Genomic DNA, 23,712 nt, shown 5'->3' on the forward strand with positions numbered 1-23,712 from the left:
GCTTGTTTGAGCAAGAGTGTGTTTGATTGGCCATTCGCGCATCCAGGAAATCCGGCAAACAATTTACGGTTGTTGCCACCAAGTTGACATCTCTCACTCCCTTTTAAACGAACACGTTTGGTCGCCTATGACCACAATAATATCGTTACAATCGTTTCTAATTGCCCGTGGGGGAGAATTTATATTGGTTATAAGCGAGGACAGTACGGCGTATGCGTGTTTTGTTTCTCCGCCCACTCCGGAAACCTGAAGTGCGCTTTCATTATTTTTGTTTTCTTTAAGGTGACGTGGAGTTAGACCTCTGTCATTTTTGCTTTTCTCACCCTGGTGCTTCTACTTAAATATTCTGACGTGAATGGCTCGCTTGCGTGTTTAACGCTTGAGCACAATTAGGCGAGAATTCCTCCGAATGTTTCGTTTTTAAGTCCATACACATGAGCTCCGGCGTCGACGTGGGGGCCTAAGTTCGAGGATTCCGACGGAGAAGCAGGTTTGTTGGATTAACATCGCACATCAATTACACTGGGGCGATCAAATGTATACTAAATGACAACCAGCAATAGCAAAATAATAAGCAAAGTGGTATGAGCTCATCTAGTTTGTGACATTTTGGTGTGAGAGAGCCTTATTTAGATTCCGCATCCAATAAACGAAAATCATTTCGATTTCAGTTCTGTTCAGATGTGTTCATATAGCGCCAAATCACATCAGAAGTTGTCTCGAGCTACTATACAGTTTACACGTTGGACAAAGACCACACTCCTCGCAAATGAAGACAAAGTGAACATCACAGAAGTGACAGGGAATTGTGAATTTTGTTATACAGCCCCACTACTGTATAACATAGCTTTGACCCATTTTTCTAAATGCAGTATATTAAGAGTAGTCTTGAGTAAATGCACATATTTCATCTAAAACTACTGTTCAAGTAGTCACTGACTGTTTTTGTTCACTTGCCAGACTAGTATCATGGGTTCATCCATTGATCCATCCCTTATCTGTACCACTACTCCTCACAACTGTCTTCGGGCTGTAGGCGGGGCACACATAGACGAACAACCATTTGCGCTCACACTCATACCTAGGGGCAATTTAGAGGGTCCAATCAACCTGCCATGCATGTTTTTGGAATGTGGGAGGAAACCGGAGTAACCAGAGGAAATGCACACAGGCACGGGGAAAACATGCAAACTCCACACAGGAAGGCCGGAGCTGGAATCAAACCCACGACCTCCGCATTATGAGACCATCGTGCAAACCAGTCGGGCCACCGTGCCGCCCATCATGGGTTCAGTTAGTTGACAATTTAATTTCACACAAAAAAAGCTAACTATCAACCAATAGAATGTTACTAGTGCTGTCAAGTGATTATTTTTTTCAACTAATTAATCACAAAAATTTCCATGATAAATCACATTTTCAACTACTTTTTTTTGTGAAACGTGTAACAGATGTTTCCTTGTTGGATTAACATCGCACATGTTTCCTTGAACATGAATATATTAACAACAAAGAATGGGTCTCTTTGATTCTTTAATACAATCTGAATGGAGACATCTTCACAGTAATTTTAATTTCTCAGAACTGCCACAAGCACCACACTTCAGCAGTGTTGGTTTGCAAGGCCTAGTGGTAACTTGAGCAGGGTGTTTTTGAAGTAAATCAAACTGAGTTAAAATATTTAACTGAGTTAACATTTTTTCAATTATTCTCCAGATTTATTAACACTTTAATTTTGACAGCCCTAAAACGTTACATTAAAAAAAATACACAACCTCTGTTTGAAATGGGCATTCGGCAAGCAGAGTTTATCTGTATCCACGCCAATATCACAAATAAAAATAACAAAACCAAACTCAGGCTTACTGCGCTCTGAAATCCTCTTTCTTCCAAGACAACAGAAAAGGAAAAGAAAACTTGACCAGGCATTCTCCTTCTGTATTACAGTTTACCTTCAAAATACTCCTTTTCCTGAAGTTTCGTTTGAACTGGTATTTTTTTTTCTCAGTAACTGTATGAATGGTTCTCTGCGACTTTGCCTCTTGCATTTGTCAGATGACTTAGTCCGGGGTGTGCCTTGCGCCTGAAGTTAGCCAAGATAGGCTTCTGCTCAATGTTCCTCTGAAGAGAATAAGCAGTAATGTTGCAGCAACGCTACTTTTTTTTCAGACCAAGTACATTGAGCGCTCGCTGATACAGAGTACCTACAAAATCAGTTAGAAATAAGAGACGAAAAAGCATGAGTAATAGGCCAAATCTCATTTCTTTATTTGCAACATTCCCAATAGTCCCTCCATATATATTATAGTGGCTCCCTCCAAAGATCCCATCAAGGGGAAAAACAGGGGACCTCTTCGGACAAATGTTTGGAGCCAGACAATCGCTCCTCAATGTTGTCTATTCAAGGCTATTAAAGATCACTTCAGATCATCCACTTTATTCTTTGAGTCAAGTGGAATTCAAGTCATGAGCAACACTGTTAGTCTTCATAACTGTGATTGAGAGTGGGCTTCACCATCTCCTCGCCACCTGCCCCTTACCCACCTCAATTGCAGTGTGTATTTATAATTATCTGCAAATATGCATTTGACAAAATTATATAGGCTACTCATTACAAATGTTCATTGTTTAATAACTATGAGACAGTGACAGGGTTCGTATGGGTAGGTGAAAACCTTGAAAGTGCTTAGATTTTATTGTTGTGTTTTCAAGGTTTGAAAATTGCTTGAAATGTGGGTCAAGTGCTTGTAAATGCTCTAAAGTGTTCATATTTCTCGGCAGTCTGACTCAGGAAGATAAAATGCAAAATGCATAAAAATAAAGTAAGTTTCCTTATACAGTGAAACCCCGGTTATCGCGGTTAATGGGGACTGAGACCACCCGCGAAAACTGAAAATCCGCGAAGTAGCGGCGCCCCTTAAAAAATGCTTAAAAAAACCTATACAGGTATACAGTATACCCCCCTGTATACAGTACACCATATAGAATACGGGTAGAGAGAGAGAGAGAGAGAGAGTGAAATTCATGTTACAACAAAAAAAAAACAAATTATTATTAAAAAATATTTTTTTATTCCCCAGCCATTATTTTTGTATTTATTCAATTACTTCTTTTTGTATTTATTTAATTACTTCGACTCTTACCTGCTGGTACGCCGTCCGGTGTGCCCTGTGAATGTTATGATCCTCCAGCAGAGCAGGACTCTCCAAACGCAGACACGGGAAAAAAGGTGGTGATACAAAGATATTTATTATAATCACAATATAGTCAGTATCCAATTACAATCTAGGACTATGAGGGTTTATCGGCTATAATATATATAATACCAATCTATCGGCGGAAAGAATGTAAAGCGCTGGTGGAACACTCGCACCAGGAAAAGGGAATAACTATAGAACGAAAAACGCTTGCAAAAGGCAAGGAATGACTAACGAAGATTGCTTACCACGGAAGGATAAGAGGAGACCAATCATCGACAGAAAAAGAGAACAGAAAACGAGCCGAGCTGTAGCTGATAACGAAATGAAAGAAAAACGCGACAACAAGAAACACTTGAACAAGATAACGATCGAAGTACGGGAGCATGAGCAAGTAGGATAACAATCCGACGCCAGGTAGTCAGTGTAGGTGGATTATATAGTGAGTGTAATCAGTGAGTGAATGGGAATCCGGTGCGGGGCTGGTGGGCGCGTCTCGCAGCAGCTGACGGCATGGCGCGAGACGATCGCTGGAGGAACGCCCACACAGCTGAAAAAACAAAAACACACGCGGCATGACAGGCATGGATCATGACAGTGAAATGAAAGGTGGCATTCTTCATTTATTTATTTATTCATTTATTCATTCATAACTGACAGCCTCGGGCTCCGCTCGTGCCCGGGCGGAAGAGGTGCTCCTCTTCGGCTTAATTGTCACGCACGCCGGACCTGCTCCCCCGAAGCGTGTCTCAGTTCGGTTGAACTCGGTTTAATTTGGCCCCGCTCGTGCCCCGGGCGGAAGGTGCTCCTCTTCGGCGTAATTGCCACGCACGCCGGCCGGCCTCCTCCGGAGCTCTCGTACGGTCCCGAACGGAGCGAAATGTCGCCCCGCTCGTGTCCGGGCATTGCACATGGCATTATTTATATTGTTTACAAGAGACCTTCACACAAATCTAGGCCTTTGCACATGGCATTACAGCACCTTGGCGCAATCTATTTGCAGAAAAGATTTTGCGAGAGGTACCGTATTTTCGCACCCAAAAGACGCGCCGTGTCAAAGGGCGCAACACCTGTTGAGGGCGCTATTTCTGTCTTTGTAACATATACTGGACGCACCGCCTGACATGACGATAGCACAGCTGCTGTTAGCATAGCATGAACTTGGCAGAGCTGCCCACACTGACACAGCCGATAGCAGCCTACTATGCCCCAATAACATAAGCAATCACCCCATTGTTGCAGCAGACGCCAAGTCTTTATTGACAATAGCTGACATTGACAATGGCTCAGGCAAATATTAGGTGCATTGGCAATAGCCTACAAAGCAACGTCAGGGGAGGGACTTGGCTGCTTATCACACTCCTTAGAGTCACGGTTTAAAAAAAAAATAAAAAACTCATCATACAAGCAAACAATGAAACATAGAAATAAGATTAACACAAACATGTATCTCTCATGCCATCAATATACCCCAAAAAAATGAAAATAACACAAAAGCCACTCAGCCTTAGCTAATTCAAGCAATGCATTCTGGGAGCAGAGACCCACAATCCCATAGCTGTTTAGAGAGATTTGCATGGCTGTTTAAAGAGATGTGCTGTTATGCTTTGGACTTTTTGTCTGTTGTCTAAACCTGGGACGTTTCTTGCTTGCAATAACATAAATGATAAGACAGACTAAAACATTGTGGACAGCTGCCCTTTGTCCAGCTTTTTCCAACACCATCACCCAAACATTATAGTCAGATAGTGTATTTGTCACGGTCGATTGTAAGCATGAACAACTCACTCTTTGCCCAGCAGGGTGTGCTAACATGCACTTCCAACAGCTCGTTGATGACAAGGGCTGATGGACGTGAGTGGTACTTTGTCCATTTAATGGACGCATCGACTGACAGGGCGCTTTGTTTGTTAAGGGGAATTTTTGTGACTTTAAAGTGCGCCTTATGACTGCGAAAATACGGTACTTCTTTTCTCCTGTTCTTTGTGACATTGTTCAAGTCATGCAAAGCAAGCTATTTGGAAAGTTTACTTTTATTTTTCATTGAAAGTAATGTGTACCAGTTGGTCAATAAAAAAACAGTTAATATGCATTTCCTGCATTTATTTTGATTTTGGTCCTCGGGCAGAAATTTAACGTGCATTTATCGTTATCAAGGTAAAATTGCTTAATTTATCGCCCAGCCCTAATACAGGTTAATTATGTACCTTCCTTCCTCTAGTTGCAGAGCATTTAATTGTTTTGCCTGTTACTCTATGTATTACATACATGAATTGTCCCCAAAAATATTAGAAGATAATCCATTTTTTGTTAAAATATTTGACATTGGCTAATTTTCTGCGGCGTACCTGATAAGTTTTCCTGGCACACTACCGTGCCACGGCGCACTACTGTGCCACGGCACTCTGGTTGAGAGCCACTGGCCTAAGGTAAACACTGAGTGTCATGGCTAGCCTACAGTTGCAAGGTTGTGAATGACTACAAAAAAGAAGTTGACATTTATATTGTCATGTATGTTTAGTTACATTGTTAACATGTAGGTAGAATTAAAACCATTAAAAAAATAAAGAGAGAGACATGCATTAAAAGCAGAAGTTAGTAGCCTAAATATTTGAACTGAAGGCTTAGGTTCAGCTGATATAATATATTTTCCATGCAAGTTGCCCACTGGCTGCTTAGCTTCTCTGGCTACCTCACCAAAAGAAAAACAAAGTTAACTATTGTCTTTTTGTCAATTACATTAAAATGGTAACATTGTCATAATCATAGCCGCAATTTTCATGCAAGATCTACTTGATGAAAGGTGACTAAGTTATTGTGAAACAATCAAAATATTCTCCTTTAATTCATTATCCTTATATATATTTGTCTGTATTATTGTTGTATTGCACTGGAGAGGGGAGCCCTCTAATCTCGTTGCACACTTGAGTACAATGACAATAAAGGGATTTCTAATTCTAATTCTAATTAATGGGGACCAGTTTTGTTAATAAATAAGTAAAATTGAAATTTTGCGGGCGCGTTTATTTTAGTGATAGACCAATTATCTACCGGGCCGATTATCGGGGCGGATATTTGGCATTTTGGCGATTATCTCTTTCGGCCATTTTTGTTAAAGCAATGACCGATAATCAAAGCATTTAAAATGGAGTTATTTTGCCTCTGATGCGTCGCCTTGCCTTGAAAAAAGATTTCTGATCATATTGATATCTATATCTATATCAGGTTGAGGGAGCAGGAAGCAGGTTGAGGGATGATGAGAGAATAGTGTGCCCCCGCGTGTCTGTGTATAAAACCATAAGAATCTGCAGAAGCTGACGGTGGCCCACCGCAATGTATGTTTAACTATGAAGTGAAATGACCGTACGCCACCTTTTTCTGTGTTTAGAGATCCTAAGCAGCCTGAAAATGACAAATGATGAAGCGTCATTGAGTTAATTTTTAAGAGGAACAGGATATTGCTGTTCTCAACGCAAGATCATCATGAGCAAATATTACATAAACATTTTATTTTAACTCATTTTAATTACTTCACGTAACTTCATGTAGCTATTTATTTTATTCATTTTAATTTGCAGTTGACTATAAGAGACACTTCTTACTTTTGTGATCTTTCTGCACTTTTTGTTTTAAACTTTAAACAAAGAGGTTCACGATTGTGGAAAACTGTATACTAATTTCTAAAATTCCAGGCACTATTTATTAATATTTACTGTTAACTGTACGAGAGATGTTGCTGCCAAGAAGAATTCCCTGCACTTTCAGTTCTTTATAAAAGAGGCGACTAAACCTGGTACCTCCTTGCACTTTGTTTTTAACTTAATGTTTTAATTACATTTACTTCCTAAAACTTAACGTTTTTTTTATTTAACATTTTTATTGAACTTTATAAAATAAAGATGTATTGTGTTTAAAAAGAGAGAGAGAGAAAGAAAGAAAGAACATGTAAATCTGAATTACAGCTGTATAATAAACGTTTGCCCTTTTGGCATTCAAATGAATCTGCGTTGGAGTTTGAATTCTTAAAAAAAAGGAAATGATGTAAAAATTATCATTTTTATTGCAACTGAATATTGGCCTTAAATATCGGGTATGGGCCTCCTTAACCATTGATAATCGGTATCGGCCCTGAAAAAATGGATATCGGTCTATCACTAGTTTATTTATATCTCATTATGCCAGCAAAAATACGATGTGAATCAATCTGTGCTATTCTATGTCATTGAGTGCAGTAAGAAAAAAAAAACAAGAAATTTGATAAAAGAAACACAAATGTAGACAGGTTTGCAAACACCAATGACATTTAGTAAACTACGGAAACACTGCTTCATTTCCTATGCCCTATAATAATGGCTGGTCCAATTTAAGGCTTGGATTTTAGAAGGTTCTCCCATAAACTAATTTTGGTGACCTCAACATGGCTATGGATGATTCACATTGGATTTTGCCATTTGAAGGCCACTGGAATAACTGGAAATTTGATCTTGAAAGTGCTTTAATTTGGCCGTGGAAAAGCTGTATGAACCCAGAATTAAGGTTATTCAGTATTGAATACTGTTCAAAATAAAACACACAACAAAATATGAATTTTTAAATGAAATCATATTGACAATTAAAAAAAAACATTCATTAACCTTCCCAAATGCGAAGCCCTGGATGTTCAGCCAGGTTCGCTCCTCAAGGCCCGTGACGCTGCCTTCAAGTCAGGCGACAAAGCCCTATACAGGGTGGCTCGTGCTGACCTGAGCAAAGGCATTAAGCTAGCCAAGGCGGCCTACAAGAGGAGGCTGGAGTCTCACCTTGCCAACAACAGACAACGGGCGGTGTGGCAGGGTCTACGGAGCATCACCAACTACCGAGGCAGTAGCATGACATCACTGGCAGAGGAACTTAACTGCTTCTTCGCTCGCTTTGACTCACCCAACCGTCACACCCCCGCACTTCGTGCCTCAGCTCCCCCCCACTCACCGTAGAGGAACACGATGTGAGGCGCGCGCTCCTGGCTATTAACCCCAGGAAAGCTACTGGACCCGACGGAATACCAGGCAAGGTCCTCAGAGCATGTGCCCACCAACTGTCACATGTTTTCTGCAGGATCTTCAACCGCTCCCTGGCTCAAGCAGCCATCCCCTCCTGCTTGAAAATTTCCACCATTATTCCTGTCCCCAAAAAGTCACCCGCAGTCCTCCTGAATGACTACAGTCCTGTTCTCTCACGCCAGTCATCATGAAGTGCTTCGAGAGACTGGTTCTCCAGCACATCAGGGACTGCCTTCCTCCCACTCTGTGGACCCCTACCAGTTTGCATAACGGACTAACAGATCCACTGAGGATGCCATCGACACTGCTCTGCATGTTGTGCTGGGGGCCACCTGGAACAACAGCAGAGCTATGCCAGGATGCTTTTTGTGGACTACAGCTCGGCATTCAACACAATCATCCTGGACATCCTCGTTGCCAAAGTGGACATTCTCGTCCTCCCTGCCCTCACACACATCTGGATTAAGGACTTTCTGACCAACAAACCCCAGACTGTGTTGCTCGGCCCCTACACGTCCTCCATCCACCCGTACGCTGAGCACCGGTTCCCCTCAAGGATGCTTTCTGAGCCCTCTCCGATACGCCCTCTACACCTACGACTGCAGCCCGGCCCACGGTAACAACACCATCGTCAAGTTTGCTGACGATACGACAATGGTCGGTCTGATCTCGGAAGGTGACGAGACAGCCTACAGAGAGGACTTGGTGCGAGGACAACAGACTGCAACTCAACATTGCAAAAACAAAGGAGATCGTCATCGACTTCAGGAGGTACAAGACAGTGCCGCCCCCCCTCTGCATCGAAGGCATGTGTGTAGAGTGGGTCCACACGTTCAAGTTCCTGGGAGTACAGATCTTCGATGACCTTTCTTGGACACACAACTCCACAGCAGTGGTAAAGAAGGTCCACCAGCGCCTGCACTTCCTGAGAGTCCTCAGGAAATTCAACCTGGACAGGAAGCTGTTGCTGGCCTTCTACCACTCGTCCATTGAGAGCCTGCTGACGTACTGTGTCTCCACCTGGTACAGCGTCTGCACTGAGGCGGACAGAGTGAGGCTCCAGAGGATGGTCAAAACAGCGCAAAGGATTATTGGCTGCCCTCTCCCCTCACTGTCGGACATCTACACCGCCCGGTGCCTCAGCAGGGCTCTCAATATCGTCTAAGACAATACCCACCCAAACTCACACCTGTTCGACCTGATGCCCTCTGGCAGGCGCTACAGGTGCATCAAATCAAGGACTAATAGACTGAGAAACAATTTCTTTCCAAGAGCCATCTCCATTCTAAACTCTCTCACACACACACGACCACCCTTACCTTGCAGAACAGCGATGTGATGTGTTTTTATATATCCTATTTCGTATTATTTTCCATCTCACTATTTATTCTCTTATCTAATTTATATATTTAATTGAATTATTGTTGTATTCCACTGGAGAGGGGAGCTCTCTAATCTCATTGCACACTTGAGTACAATGACAATAAAGGGATTTCTGATTCTGATTCTGATCTAATGAAAATATTCGTTATTAATTTTTAAGCCATTTTTTTAACATCACGGTCGAGGAGACAAAAGATTTCCACAAAGGGAACTAGTGAACTGCATAGTGTTTTTTTTAGTTTGTCCATCAAACCACTTATGGGATGCGGGCGAACGTTGAAAAGATGAGAATGAGATAGATCTACCCATAGAGTCTGGTGCATATATGTCAATGCTGTGTTGCAGTCGATGCAGTGTTTTCTTTGTTAACTGCAAAATAAAGTGTGTAACAATAAATACCAGGCGGCAGGGTGGAAGATTGGTTAGCACGATGACCTCGCAATGCCAGAGGTCTTGGCTCCGTGGACCCGGCCTTCCTGTGTGGAGTTTGCATGTTCTCCCCGTGCCTGCATAGGTTTCTTCTGGGTACTCCGGTTTCCTCCCACATTCCAAAAACATGCATGGTTGGTTGACTGGACGCTCTAAATTGGCCCTAGGTGTGAGTGTGAGAGTGGATGGTTGTTCGTCTTTGTGTGCCCTGCGATTGGCTGGCAACCAGTTCGGGGTGTGCCCCGCCTACTGCCAGAAGACAGCTGGGATAGGCTCCAGCACCCCCGCGACCCTTGTCAGGAGAAACTGAACGGATGATGAATTAATGGAAAATAAATACCACGGGTCAACAAAAGGAGTTAACAAAACTGACAGGACAACTAAAGTGGTATTTTATCACACCATCGCTTGCTTTACTTTACTCAACATTCAACGCCACAGAGTCTTCGCAACGGCAGCTGGGTTGACTCTCAGAGCAAAGCCGGCGCCGGTGCTTGAGAAACTTGGTGCTTGCCGGATGGCCAGCAGCCGCAACTCGCAGGGCATCGGCTTCCTTCACTTTCCAAGTGGAGTTTGTCATCCATTTCGCAAATCAGAATATGCAGTTGGCTTGCAAAGTGTTCATGTTTACCAGCTGGATGTATCTACACCTAGCTCTGACTCCATCTGCCTGGAAGTTAATGTCAGGCTGGTAAAATGGTAGAGGTACCATTGCATCTGAGCATTTTCCTCAGAATCTAGTACATCCATATGGTATTGGAACAGATATTGCTGCTTTCCCAATCAGATAAAATTGATGTCTTAACTTTTTGTGTCTGCACCAGCAGTTATGCACGTTGGAAGAAGACACCTGCCAGACGGCCGCCAGAAGACAATGATGCTGCCTTGCGTCTTGGTCGTGTGCTTCCTGTCAACTTGGGCGCTGGGCTACAAGCAGGGGGACAAAGTGACCTTGTATGTCAACAAAGTGGGTCCTTATCACAACCCTCAGGAGACGTATCACTTCTACACCTTGCCTGTTTGTAGGCCAGACAAGGTCAGTTTGTTTTCACTCACTTGGTTTTCATTGGTTGTGGTTGGACAAGGAAGAGACAGATGTATACAGATACATTGAGAAACCTCAGTTGGTTATCTAAAAGTTATTTCTGGCAAAAGCAAATCAACTAACAGCTATATAACTGAAATTTAGGTCACAATGAATAATAGTTGGTACGTCTGCCAAGCAGTCATAAGTGACAGATTTGCCCTCAAGTGTGGATTGATGCTCTTCATTTCTCTGTGCTTGAATGGGTATCCATGTTTGCAAAGTATGCGTGTTGATTTAATTGAGGACTCTTAATTGTCCATAGGTGTGAGTTATTTTTTTTTTTAATATGTGCCCCGCAATTGGCTGGTGACTAGTCCAGCAAGAACTTGCCTTTACCCAAAGTTAGCTGGGAAAGGTTCCAACACGCTCAAGCTTGACACTAATGAGGACAAGTGTTATACAAAATAAATGGATGGAAGCCGGAGAAAACCCAAGCACATACAAACTCTGCACAGTGAGTTGGGAGCTGAGATTCAAACCTTGAACCGCAGAACTGTAAGGCAGACATGCTTTCCGCTTGTCTTATAACTTCTACAACACCCAGTTTGGTGTATAAATTTTATAAAACTAGTTTAATTTGTAATTGATTTTGGAATATTACTAACCACATTAGGGCCTATTTCTGGCAAGTTATGGCCAGCTAAAGTTTTGTGACATCTCTAAATATTCCACTAATCATTGTCCTGCAGGTGCATCACAAGAGTCTGAGTCTGGGAGAAGTGTTGGATGGCGATAGAATGGCCGAATCATTGTATCAAATTAGCTTTCGAGAAAATGTTGAGAAGAAAACTCTTTGCCAGCTCACACTTTCAGAGAAACAGGTATGAAATGGCTCAAGAGTCCCGGGATTTGAATTCAACGCACTGCTGGAAAAACTGGATATGTTTTGTTAATTTAGCTTTAGAATGAGAATTCTGTATTTCAGTGATCAAACTATTGGTTTTAATGAAGTGAACATTGCTGAGCGCATGAGTAATCATATTTGACATTCAAATCATTTTCTTGATTGCTGTTATTGTTTTTGTCTTTGTGTAACCTTGCTGCATAATTGAATCCAATAAGGCACTACTGGAATTTCAATATACTAAGAATTTAAATTCATTGATTTAGAGAGAACAGGTAGTCAGTGCTTCCTCGTGAATAAATACTGTTAATATCAGTTAATATCGCAGATCATATTTTAACATTAACATAAGGAACTCATCATGTGAGTTTTTAAACTGTCTTATGTTTTAGGTGGATGAGCTTCGTGAGGCCATCGAGGAGTTATACTACTTTGAATTTGTCCTGGATGACATTCCAATCTGGGGTTTTGTGGGATACATAGAGGAGAGCGGCTTCCTGCCTCACAGCCACAAAGTAAACCTTTTCACTTACTGTGGGGTTGAGGCCTACAATTGATTTTTTGGAGTGGGACTTGGTGAAAGATAAAATATTCATGCAAAGTTCCTGTTGCAACATCCTTTATTTGGCTCTGTTGATCTGCTCTTCTTTGTTCACCGCCCACAGGTGGGCCTGTGGACTCACTTGGACTTCAACGTTGAATACAACGGTGACTCTGTGATCTTTGCCAATGTCTCCGTGAAGGATGTCAAACCCGTCCCCTTAGAGGACGGTGCCGGGTCAGCCGTGGGAAGCGTCGGGGTAGGCGGAGGAACTCTGACGGTCATACACACGTACAGCGTGCGCTGGTTTGAGTCCCCACTGCCTCACGCCCGTCGAGCAGAGCGCCTCAGGGACTATTCATTCTTCCCCAAAACACTGGAGATCCACTGGCTGTCCATCATCAACTCGCTAGTGCTCGTGGTGCTGCTGCTGGGCTTCGTCGTCATTATTCTCATGCGGGTCCTTAAGAATGACTTTGCCAGGTTAGTTGCCGGGAAAAGAGACTCTTGATTTATTATTTTCACATATGAGAAATTATACCATTTAGATAAGCACCACTGCTGTTTTAAAATAGTAAATAAACGGAAGAGGTTTGAGTGTGATCATTTTAAGTTTCAGCCTTCTAACTGAATAGACAAATTTTGCAAAAATATATTTAGGATGCATAATCTGAACATGAGTTCAACTGTTAACAAAAATTAATAACGGAAATACATTCAAATGTCTGTCTGTCGGTCGCTCTTCCATCTGTATCTATCAGTATTCATCTATCCGTCTCTATCAAGCAGTGTTGTTTTTGGTAGGCATTTTAGATTTAGTCTTAGTCATTTGGGCGAAAATGCTTATTAGTCAGATTCAATCATTCCTATTCGTGATAGTTTTAGTCTAGTTTAAGTTGACGAAAACTCAATAAGGTTTTAGTTGACGGGAATGCAAAAAAAAATGTTTTAGTCTTGTTTTTCTAAATTTGTTAGACCAAAACTCAAAAAGGTTTTAGTCCGTTTTAGTTAAAAATAGGCGTACAAGGTTTCCACCCATGAGCAAAGATTTTCTGAACAACTACTAAGGATTGTGAATTACACCCAGATAAAAGTGGCAGCACTGCAATCAGAAATCAGAATCAGAAATTGCTCTTAAATAAGCCGAGAACCAAAACGTTTTGTTTATTTTAACTGTTGTGGCTTTATTTCACTGAAAGCAACATAAAATCAAAACGTTTTAACAACATAGACTTGTAGTAGACTTGTTCTACAGTACAGTAGCACAAGTACAAACTCTATCAAACATATGTCTTGTTTACTTGTACCAGCTTGCGGTTATCAGAGCGAAGTAGCCTTACGTGTGCCACTGTCGCCATGGTCCGGCAAAGGAACGCGTGTCAGTGTGTGTGAGCCGAGACGAATGACCGCAGACGTGTTCATGCGACACCAGTATGTGTGACAGTGCGTGCGCGGCGCATGCGCCCTGTGTGGTGTTCCGAAGGTGGGCGTGCCCAAACGAAAGATAGGTTGCACTTCATTTCCGTAGACTAAAACCGACTAAAACCTTTTTGAGTTTTTGTCGACTAAAACTATCACGAATAGGAATGACAAAATCTGACTAAGATTAAGACTAAATCTCAAATGCCTGCCAAAAACAACACTGTAGTATACATGCATTGTCGGCCCCTACACATCCTCCACCCGAACGCTGAGCACTGGTTCACCTCAGGGCTGCGTGCTGAGCCCTCTCTTGTAGTCTCTACACCTGTGACTGCAACCCGGCCCATGGAAACAACACCATCGTCAAAAAAAGGAGTTGAGACATCTTACAGGGAGGAGGTCCAGAGACTAACCGCTTGGTGTGAGGACAACAATCTTTGGCTGAAACTGCATAAACAAAAGAGATCGTCATCGACTTCAGGAGGAACAAGACTGAACCGGCCCCCTCAAAGGCGAGTGTGTGGAGAGGGTCCATACGTTGAAGTTCCTGGGTGTACGGATCTCTGATGACCTTTCCTGGACACACAAAAAAGAAAATAATGTCCATCAACATCTACACTTTCTGAGGGTCATCCGGAAATTCAACCTGGAAGGGAAGCTGCTGCTGGCCTTCTACCGCTCGTTCGCCTGGTACAGCAGCTGCACTGAGGCAGACAGAGTGAGGCTCCAAAGGAGAGTCAAAACAGTGCAGAGGATTATTGGCTTCACTCTCACCTCCCTGTCGGACATCTACACCACCTGGTGCCTCAGCAGAGCTCAGATGATCAAAAAAGACAATACTCACCCAAGCTCATAACTCTGCGCCCTGTTGCTCTCTGGCAGGCGACTACAGGTGCATCAACACAAAAAGACAAACAGACTGCAAAACCGTTTCTCCCGCGAGAGCCATCTCCATGCTGAACTCTCGCACACAACTACTTCCCTTGCCGAATAGAACTGCAAAATAATTTTTCACCCACTGCACTTTCTCAACACTCTTCTTGTTTTTTTTATTCTATTTATTATTACTTAGTATAATATAGGTAATTCAGATTCTGATAGCTGATGCATCTATTGCAGAAACACAACCCACTATTGACTATTTTCATTTTTTAGCTTTTCAAACATAAGTGCGTTTGACAAGCATTAAAGTCACTTCCTAATCCTGCTTGTTGGGCAACACATCAATTCTATCATGCATTGCCTAATCTGCAGGTATAATGTGGAGGAGGAAGCGGGTTGTGATGACCTGGACCAAGGAGACAACGGCTGGAAGATCATACACACTGACGTCTTTCGGTTTCCCCCTTACAAAAGCCTGCTGTGCGCCGTGCTAGGAGTGGGGGCGCAGTTTCTTACCCTTGCCACAGGTTCTTATTCTGAACAACTACACACACAAACTAGTATCAGTTCTGATCTTGCTGTCACTCTTGTTATACTGGATGTCACTGTGTTATAGGAATCATTGCCATGGCGCTTCTGGGAATGTTCAATGTGCACCACCACGGAGCAATTAACTCTGCGGCCATCGTTTTGTATGCTCTGACAAGCTGTGTGTCGGGTTACATCTCATGCAGCTTTTACACACAAATCAACGGCAAGCGTTGGGTGTGGAACATCATCTTGACCTCGACACTCTTTTCCGGTGAGTCTGCTCAGAAGCATGTTACTGATAAACGAGCAACTTACTGCCACAAAAAAATGTACTTGTCTGATGCCTGATTTCATTTCTGACATAGAGATGGTCATGTCTGAAACCTAACATTAAAAAACATTTTGGATAAAGGTTACCGTATTTTCACGACAATGGGGCGCCCCGAATTAAAGGGCGCAGTCTCAGTTGTGTGTCCTTTTTCTGTATTAAGCACAAACAAATGGCACACCATATTATTGGACGCAGATATGTCAAGACATGCCTCAGCACTAAGACAATAACTAACATTCATGCTAGCATGTTTTGATTAAAGCAACTTAAAAAAGGCAAAACTTAATTAGTCATGTCTTCAGCAGTTCCCAGCTGCTAGGAAAGCTTTTGTGACAACTTAACCAACAGTGAGTCAGACGCATTGCCATTAATAGTACATGATCGCACGATGTCGGTCGGACTGTCACTAGTCATCAAACTCTTACAGTCACGGTTTTAAATCAAAACCAAAACTATCACCCTAAAACAACTGAACAGCATACTAGCAAACAATGAAACAACCAAAACAAGCAACAAAGATATACAATTAACACAAAGCATGTATCTCTCACAAATTGTTTATCTCTCATGCCATTCATATGCCAAAAAGAAATAAAAATAACACAAAAGATGTATCAAGTGCTGCACAGCATTTTGTGTTCTTCAGCCTCCGCCAATCAGATGGCTGGTTGGAGAGATGTTGTGAGTGGTGTGCTTTGGGCAGCATGCTTTTTTGTTTGTTTTGCAGTCTGTAGTGTAAAGGTTAATCTTATCTGTGATGTTTCTTTCTCACAATAATGTTAATAATAAGACAGACTTCGACATCATGGACTGCTACCTGTTTATCCTGCTTTCTCCCACATGTTCTTACTGCTCTGTTGTCAAATGACTGTCTGAAAACGTCACCAACCGGAGTGTTCGTAGAATGTATTTCACTGTCAATTCTGCAGCGCTTTGTCTTAGACTTTACCAACAGGGTGTGCTAACATGTACTGTGAAATGCCCCCAGCTTTTCAGATTGGTTGCTCAAGAGACTGACACGTGTACTGAAATAAAGAACTCGTTCCACACACAAAGTGCTCTGCATTATAGGGTGCCCCGTCTGGTGTGGAGGAGATTTTAGACTTTAAAGTGCGCCTTGTGGTAATGAAAATACCGTACATCATTTTTTTTTTTAGCGCCCTTAATCAGCAACTGAACGTTATTTCGTACACAGTTGTCATCAGTCGGGAGCATGTAGCAAAAGTTTGGGACGGAAATGCTTTGCTACTGATCAAGATGCTCTAATATCCGTTGGTAGGGCATTCCAGGACACTAGCGCCCTAATAGAAAACGAGCAAGAAGACCCGCGTTAAGAAGGGGGACCGGAGGGTGTGTTCCAATTATAGAGGAATCACACTCCTCAGCCTTCCTGGTAAGGTCTACTCAGGGGTACTGGAGAGGAGGGTCCGTCGGGAGGTTGAATCTCAGATCCAGGAGGAGCAGTGCGGTTTTCGTCCTGGCCGTGGAACAGTGGACCAGCTCTACACTCTCTACAGGGCCTTTGAGGGTGCATGGGAGTTCAGCCAACCAGTCTACATGTGTTTTGTGGACTTGGAGAAGGCGTTGGACCGTGTTCCTCTGGGAGTTCTGTGGAGCGTGCTTCTGGAGTATGGGATACAGAGCCCCCTGATCCGGGCAGTTTGGTCCCTGTACCACCGATGTCAGAGTTTGGTCCACATTGCCGGCAGTAAGTCGGATTCGTTTCCAGTGAGGGTTGGACTCCGCCAAGGCTGCCCTTTGTGACTGATTCTGTTCATAACTTTTATGGACAGAATTCCTAGGCGCAGTCGAGGTGATGAGGGGATCCGGTTTGGTGACCTCAGTATTTCATCTGCTTTTTGCAGATGGTGTGGTACTGTTGGCTTTCCTCAAGCCGTGATCTCCAACTCTCACTGGAGCGGTTCGCAGCCGAGTGTGAAGCGGTTGGAATGAAGATCAGGACCTCCAAATCTGTGACCATGTTTCTCAGTCGGAAAAGGGTGGAGTGCCCTCTCCAGGTCGGGGAGGAGATCCTGCCCCAAGTGGAGGAGTTTAAGTATCTTGGGGTCTGGTTTACGAGTGAGGGGAGGATGGAGCGAGAGATCGACAGGCGGATCGATGCAGCCTCCGCTGTGATGCGGACGCTGTATCGGTCTGTCGTGGTTAAGAGGGAGCTGAGCCAAAAGGCGAAGCTCTCGATTTACCGGTCGATCTTCGTTCCTACCCTCACCTATGGTCACGAGCTGTGGGTTGGGACCGAAAGAACAAGATCTCGGATACAAGCGGCCGAAATGGGTTTCCTCCGCAGGGTGTCTGGGCTCTCCCTTAGAGATAGGGTGAGAAGCTTGGCCATCCGTGAGGGACTCGGTGTCGAGCCACTGCTCCTCCACGTAGAGAGGAGCCAGATGAGGTGGCTCGGGCATGTGATTAGGATGCCGCGTGGACGCCTCCCTGGTGAGGTGTTCCGGGCATGTCCCACCGGCAGGAGGCCCAGAGGACGACCCAGGTCACGCTGGAGAGACTATGTCTCCCGGCTGGCCTGGGAACGCCTGGGCATCCCTTCGGCAGAGCTGGAAGATGTGGCTGGGGAGCGGGAAGTCTGGGCTTCTCTGCTGAAGCTGCTGCCCCCACAACCCGACCCCGGATAAGCGGCGGATAATGGATGGATGGATGGAAGGTTTCGGGACGAAACATACGGTACTAACTAGATCAACAAAATAAGAAGGTGCTATCTTTAAAAAAAATAAACAAAATGTTGCATTATTTCTGGCAGCGTATATATGTGTGTCATCGGCATAACAGTCAAAACGAATGCTCTATTTATCAATAATGTCACCAAGTGGATACATATATTTGCCAACCAATAAAGGTCCAAGAATCGTTCCCTGCAGGACTTCACATGTACCATTAGAAAAGTCGCATTGCCATTAATCACATGGTGCGTCCTCTCTGAGAGGTAAGAACTAAACCAAGAAAGTGCTGAGCCTGAAATATCAACTGGTTTCAGGGTGTTCTATGAGTATTTTATGATCCATGGTATCAAAAGCAGCGCTAAGATTGAGTAATAATAGTTTTGATTATATGTTGGAGTTTATAGCTTGAAGATAATTTTTCACTTAAGCACTCAATACAGTGGTAGGCTGTCACACCCTACTGAGTGGTAGGCTCTAAATCCTGATTGAAGTTGAAATTGATTATTGGCGAAGTTGAAATTGATTATTGGCACCCATGTAGTCAGTAAAATGTTGCACTATGATTTTTTTCAAGAATTTTTGTAATAAGCGGGAGATGTGAAACCAGCCTCTAATGCCTAGCTTGATTTATTGTAACTGTGGAGCCTCTGTATTGCCTAGGCACTGGTAAAGATATAAACAAGGTAAACATTTTTCATGTCATATTAACACCCGTGTATAATATGCCCCCTTGATTTGGGATTATTTTTTGAGGGTGGGATTTGAAATTATTAGATTAGAAGATTAGAAATCCCTTTATTGTCATTGTACTCAAGAGTGCAACGAGATTAGAAGAGCTCCCCTCTCCAGTGCAATACAACAATAATACAGACAAATATATAAATTAGATAAATAACAGAGTGCATTGGAAAATAATACTGAAGGGTATATAAAAACACATCACGATGCTGTTCTGCAAGGTAAGGGTGGTCTCGTGTGTGTGTGTGTGAGAGTTCAGAATAGAGATGGCTCTCGGAAAAGAAACTGTTTCTCAGTCTATTGGTCCTCGATTTGATGCATCTGTAGCGCCTGCCAGAGGGATCAGGTTGAACAGGTGGGAGTTTGGGTGGGTATTGTCTTTGACGATGTTGAGAGCCCTGCTGAGGCACCGGGCGGTGTAGATGTCCGACAGTGAGGGGAGAGGGCATCCAATAATCCTTTGCGCTGTTTTGACTGTCCTCTGTAGCCTCACTCTGTCCGCCTCAGTGCAGCCGCTGTACCAGGTGGAGACACAGTACGTCAACAGGCTCTCGATGGACGAGTGGTAGAAGGCCAGCAGCAGCTTCCTGCCCAGGTTGAATTTTCTGAGGACTCTCAGGAAGTGCAGACGCTGGTGGACCATCTTTACCACTGCTGTGGTGGTGTGAGTCCAAGAAAGGTCATTGGAGATCTGTACTCCCAGGAACTTGAACGTGTGGACCCTCTCCACACGCACGCCTTCGATGCAGAGGGGGGCGGAACCGTCTTGTTCCTCCTGAAGTCGACGACGATCTCCTTTGTTTTTGCAGTGTTGAGTTGCAGTCTGTTGTCCTCGCACCAAGCCGTCAGCCTCTTTACCTCCTCTCTGTAGGCTGTCTCGTCACCTTCCGAGATCAGACCGACCACTGTCGTGTCGTCAGCAAACTTGACGATGGTGTTGTTGCCGTGGGCTGGGCTGCAGTCGTAGGTGTAGAGGGCGTATAGGAGAGGGCTCAGCACGCATCCTTGAGGGGAACCGGTGCTCAGCGTGCGGGTGGAGGACGTGTAGGGGCCGAGCAACACAGTCTGGGGTCTGTTGGTCAGAAAGTCCTTAATCCAGATGCGTGTGAGGGCAGGGAGGCCGAGAATGTCCAGTTTGGCGACGAGGATGTCTGGGATGATCGTGTTGAATGCCGAGCTGTAGTCCACAAAGAGCATCCTTGCATAGCTCTGCTGTTGTTCCAGGTGGCCCAGCACAACATGCAGAACAGTGTCGATGGCGTCCTCAGTGGATCTGTTAGCCCGGTATGCAAACTGGTAGGGGTCCAGAGTGGGAGGAAGGCAGTCTCTGATGTGCTGGAGAACCAGCCTCTCGAAGCACTTCATGATGACTGGTGTGAGAGCAACAGGACGGTAGTCATTCAGGTGGACGGCGGGTGACTTTTTGGGGACAGGAATAATGGTGGAACTTTTCAAGCAGGAGGGGATGACTGCTTGAGCCAGGGAGCGGTTGAAGATCCTGCAGAAAACATGTGACAGTTGGTGGGCACATGCTCTGAGGACCTTGCCCGGTATTCCGTCGGGTCCAGTAGCTTTCCTGGGGTTAACAGCCAGGAGCGCGCGCCTCACATCGTGTTCCTCTACGGTGAGTGGGGGGGAGTTGGAGCATGAGGTGCAGGGGTGTGACGGTTGGGGCGAGTCAAAGCGAGCGAAGAAGCAGTTAAGCTCCTCTGCCAGCGATGCACTCGGGTCTACAGAGGTCGTGCTGCTGCCACAGAAGTTGGTGATGCTCCGTAGACCCTGCCACACCTCCCGTGGTCTGTTGCTGGCAAGGTGGGCCTCCAGCCTCCCCTTGTAGATTGCCTTGGCTAGCTTGATGCCTCTGCTCAGGTCAGCACGAGCCACCCTGTACTGGGCTTTGTCGCCCGACCTGAAGGATTTTAAGGTAATACTTAAAGTAGCTGTCACCTTTGTCTCTATTCCTGAAGGCTTCTTCTGTTAATGTTTAAATGAAAAGCTTGAAGAAACAATTACTACAAATTATTGTATCAGTGATTATTATAAGTAATTTATCCTTTCTTTCCACAGCTCCTCTGTTCCTGACATGGAGCGTCGTCAACTCCGTCCACTGGTGGAGCGGCTCTACACAGGCCTTGCCGGCCACCACCGTGCTTCTCCTGCTGGGTGCCTGGGTGTTGGTGGGCTTCCCGCTCACTGTCATTGGCGGTATCGTGGGCAAAAATCGAGCAGGTGGCTTCCAGGCCCCCTGCCGCACTCGCAATATTGCCCGGCAGATCCCCACACAGCCTTGGTACAAGCATACTGCTGTGCACATGGCCATCGGCGGCTTCTTGCCGTTCAGGTGAGATAATGTTGCGTTTCTACTAATAGTAGTACCTTTAAGTTAATGAATGTAATGAAACAAATTTGAAGGCTTATTAGGGCAGGACTGCAAAGGAAACATTGCTAAATACAGTGAGCCCTCACTGTTAGCGGGGATTAGGGACCAAGCCCTGACAATAATAGCAAGAAACTGCGATTTATAGATGCCCTCAAAAAATGTTTTGGAGTGATGCTAATGTTAATTGTTTAAACTCTAAATATAGTACAACCAATTGATGATCTCAAATGTTTGATCCTTTCAAATTAATCTTAAACAACATAACCACTAAAAATTCAGATATTGGAAAAAATGCAATGCAAGTGAAAGGACTATGGCGTGTACATTGCTACTGCATATCCGGTAAAAATAACCAGAGGTGGGCATCTTCAGTCCGTCACTAAGTTATAATATGTCAGGCTGACCCATGTGGGCCCAGTCTGCCCCTCGCCGGTGACAGCCAGTCGGCGTAGAGAATTTAATTTTCACGTCAGATCCCGGCCGCAGCCAAATGAAAGAAAAAAAACAAAAAACAGACATGCACAGTGTGGTGATCAGTGAAATGAAAACAAAATGGGACATGTCATTGAGGTCTGTGGGACTAAAAGGTAAACAACACAGTTTTATTTTATTTTATTTTTTATGTATTTGGCTGTGTGTCAGGTGTGCGGCAGCGGCGTGTGACGTGGTACCGCTAAGTTCATTCTTGACGCCGTTTGCCTGACTCGGACCGACTGGGTGGGCCTGAAATACTGAAGAGAACTCACAGATGTACTCAAGCACTGATGAATACCCAACTCTGGAAATAAAAACTACTACTTTCCTATGATAGGTTTATTACCAAGCTTAGGGGGGCTCACTGTCAAGCTTGTAATTTGCTGACAGCCAACAATAACTCCTCTTTCTCAGGGTAGAATTTGTGCAGCCCTATGCCATACTACCATAAAGTGAAAATGCACATCCACTCCAGTAGTTGGCAGTGGCGCTCTCCTTGCCCATTGTGCGCAGCGACTATTAACTCTACGGTGTAGGCTTGTTTTGCAACGAAAACCCTATTTATAGTTGCGGCAAAAAGAGGGTGGTGGGAGGGTGTAAATTTATTTCTTCTTGGTAGGGGGGTGTGAAAGAAAATAGAGAAGCACTGGTGTAGCTCAAATACTCCTTTTGTATCAAGCTGTTTTTTCCCCAAAAACTACTTTGTGCTTTCCTTCCCCCCCCCCCCTGTATAGTGCCATCTCAGTGGAGCTTTACTACATCTTCGCCACAGTGTGGGGCAGGGAACACTACACGCTCTATGGCATTCTGCTGTGCGTCTTCGCCATCCTCCTCTCAGTGGGCGCCTGCATCTCGGTGGCCCTCACCTACTTCCTACTGTCAGGCGAAGACTACTGCTGGTGGTGGCGGAGCGTGCTAAGCACGGGCTCCACTGGCCTCTTCATCTTTATTTACTCAGTGTTCTATTACAGGAACAGGTCTTCCATGAGTGGCCTGGTGCAGAGTGCCGAGTTCTTTGGCTACTCTCTGCTCACGGCGCTGGTCTTTTCACTGATGCTGGGCAGCGTGTCCTTCTGGGCCTCGCTGGCTTTTATTCGTTACATCTACCGCAGTCTGAAGATGGACTAGGCACTTATTAAAGCACTGAAGAGCTTGTATCTCGCCACACGCAATGGCGGCCTTTGGTCTCCTGTTCTTATTATGCTCATGCACGCATCCAACATGGGAGAACGTACTGAGTTAAGACTGGAGCCTGCATTCCAAGCTGAAGAGTAAACATCAATTATCATGGATTGACAGATGGAGGATGCATGTGGGACTAATATATCAACAAAAGGGAGAATCTAAGGGATGATTGACTTTTCGGAGCCTCACTGCCCTATCAGGAATAAGTCAATTCTGTCGTTTTCTTTTTTTTTAAACCTTGTCCACAAATGTTGACAAAATGTCATTTAAAATGCATAGCGTTACAAAGTAACTTGCAATACAATTCTTTGTCAACCTGTTCTAAACTATTTGAACGCAACCTTTAATTTTCCCTGCACAGAATGAGATTTTGATGCCTTTTGGAAATGTGTTGTATATTATTGGTGAGGGGAGCAACGTTGACTGCGGCCACCATGAACTGTGATTTGTTCTGATTTAAAAACTATTTTCAATAAAACATTTTAGTAATAGCCTGCTAGCTTACTATAGTCACTGAATAGTTTATAGACTGAGATGTTATATAAATGAATATCGA

The 23,712-nt window shown here is 44.1% G+C and overlaps 1 protein-coding gene across 2 annotated transcripts; it reads left to right on the forward strand.

Annotated features, from left to right (window-relative positions):
• The first annotated feature begins 6 nt into the window (after positions 1-6).
• Positions 7-23,647, forward strand: tm9sf1 (transmembrane 9 superfamily member 1). Of its 2 annotated transcripts, none has more exons than XM_088282636.1 (9): positions 7-490; positions 10,873-11,084; positions 11,825-11,956; positions 12,372-12,494; positions 12,645-13,003; positions 15,197-15,351; positions 15,441-15,626; positions 21,185-21,458; positions 22,706-23,647. In XM_088282636.1, exons 2-9 carry the CDS (start codon positions 10,878-10,880, stop codon positions 23,097-23,099), a joined length of 1,830 nt encoding a protein of 609 aa, XP_088138762.1. In that variant the 5' UTR covers positions 7-490; positions 10,873-10,877; the 3' UTR covers positions 23,100-23,647. The 2 variants fall into 2 exon arrangements, with proteins under 2 accessions (XP_088138762.1, XP_088138761.1); XM_088282635.1 differs by having other exon boundaries at positions 9-490; positions 10,876-11,084.
• Positions 23,648-23,712: the final 65 nt, after the last annotated feature.

This window comes from Idiotropiscis lumnitzeri, chromosome 19 (assembly GCF_059441095.1).
Source record: "Idiotropiscis lumnitzeri isolate Australia: NSW breed Sydney's pygmy pipehorse chromosome 19, RoL_Ilum_1.0, whole genome shotgun sequence".
NCBI classification, from domain to species: Eukaryota; Metazoa; Chordata; class Actinopteri; order Syngnathiformes; family Syngnathidae; genus Idiotropiscis; species Idiotropiscis lumnitzeri.

Excerpts from the sequence above, each read along its gene's own strand:
- tm9sf1 (XM_088282636.1), top strand. The coding sequence starts at position 10,878 with ATGCACGTTGGAAGAAGACACCTGCCAGACGGCCGCCAGAAGACAATG. Across the intron at positions 15,352-15,440 it reads GTTTCTTACCCTTGCCACAG|GAATCATTGCCATGGCGCTT; the intron begins GTTCTTATTCTG and ends ACTGTGTTATAG. Across the intron at positions 21,459-22,705 it reads GGCGGCTTCTTGCCGTTCAG|TGCCATCTCAGTGGAGCTTT; the intron begins GTGAGATAATGT and ends CCCCCTGTATAG.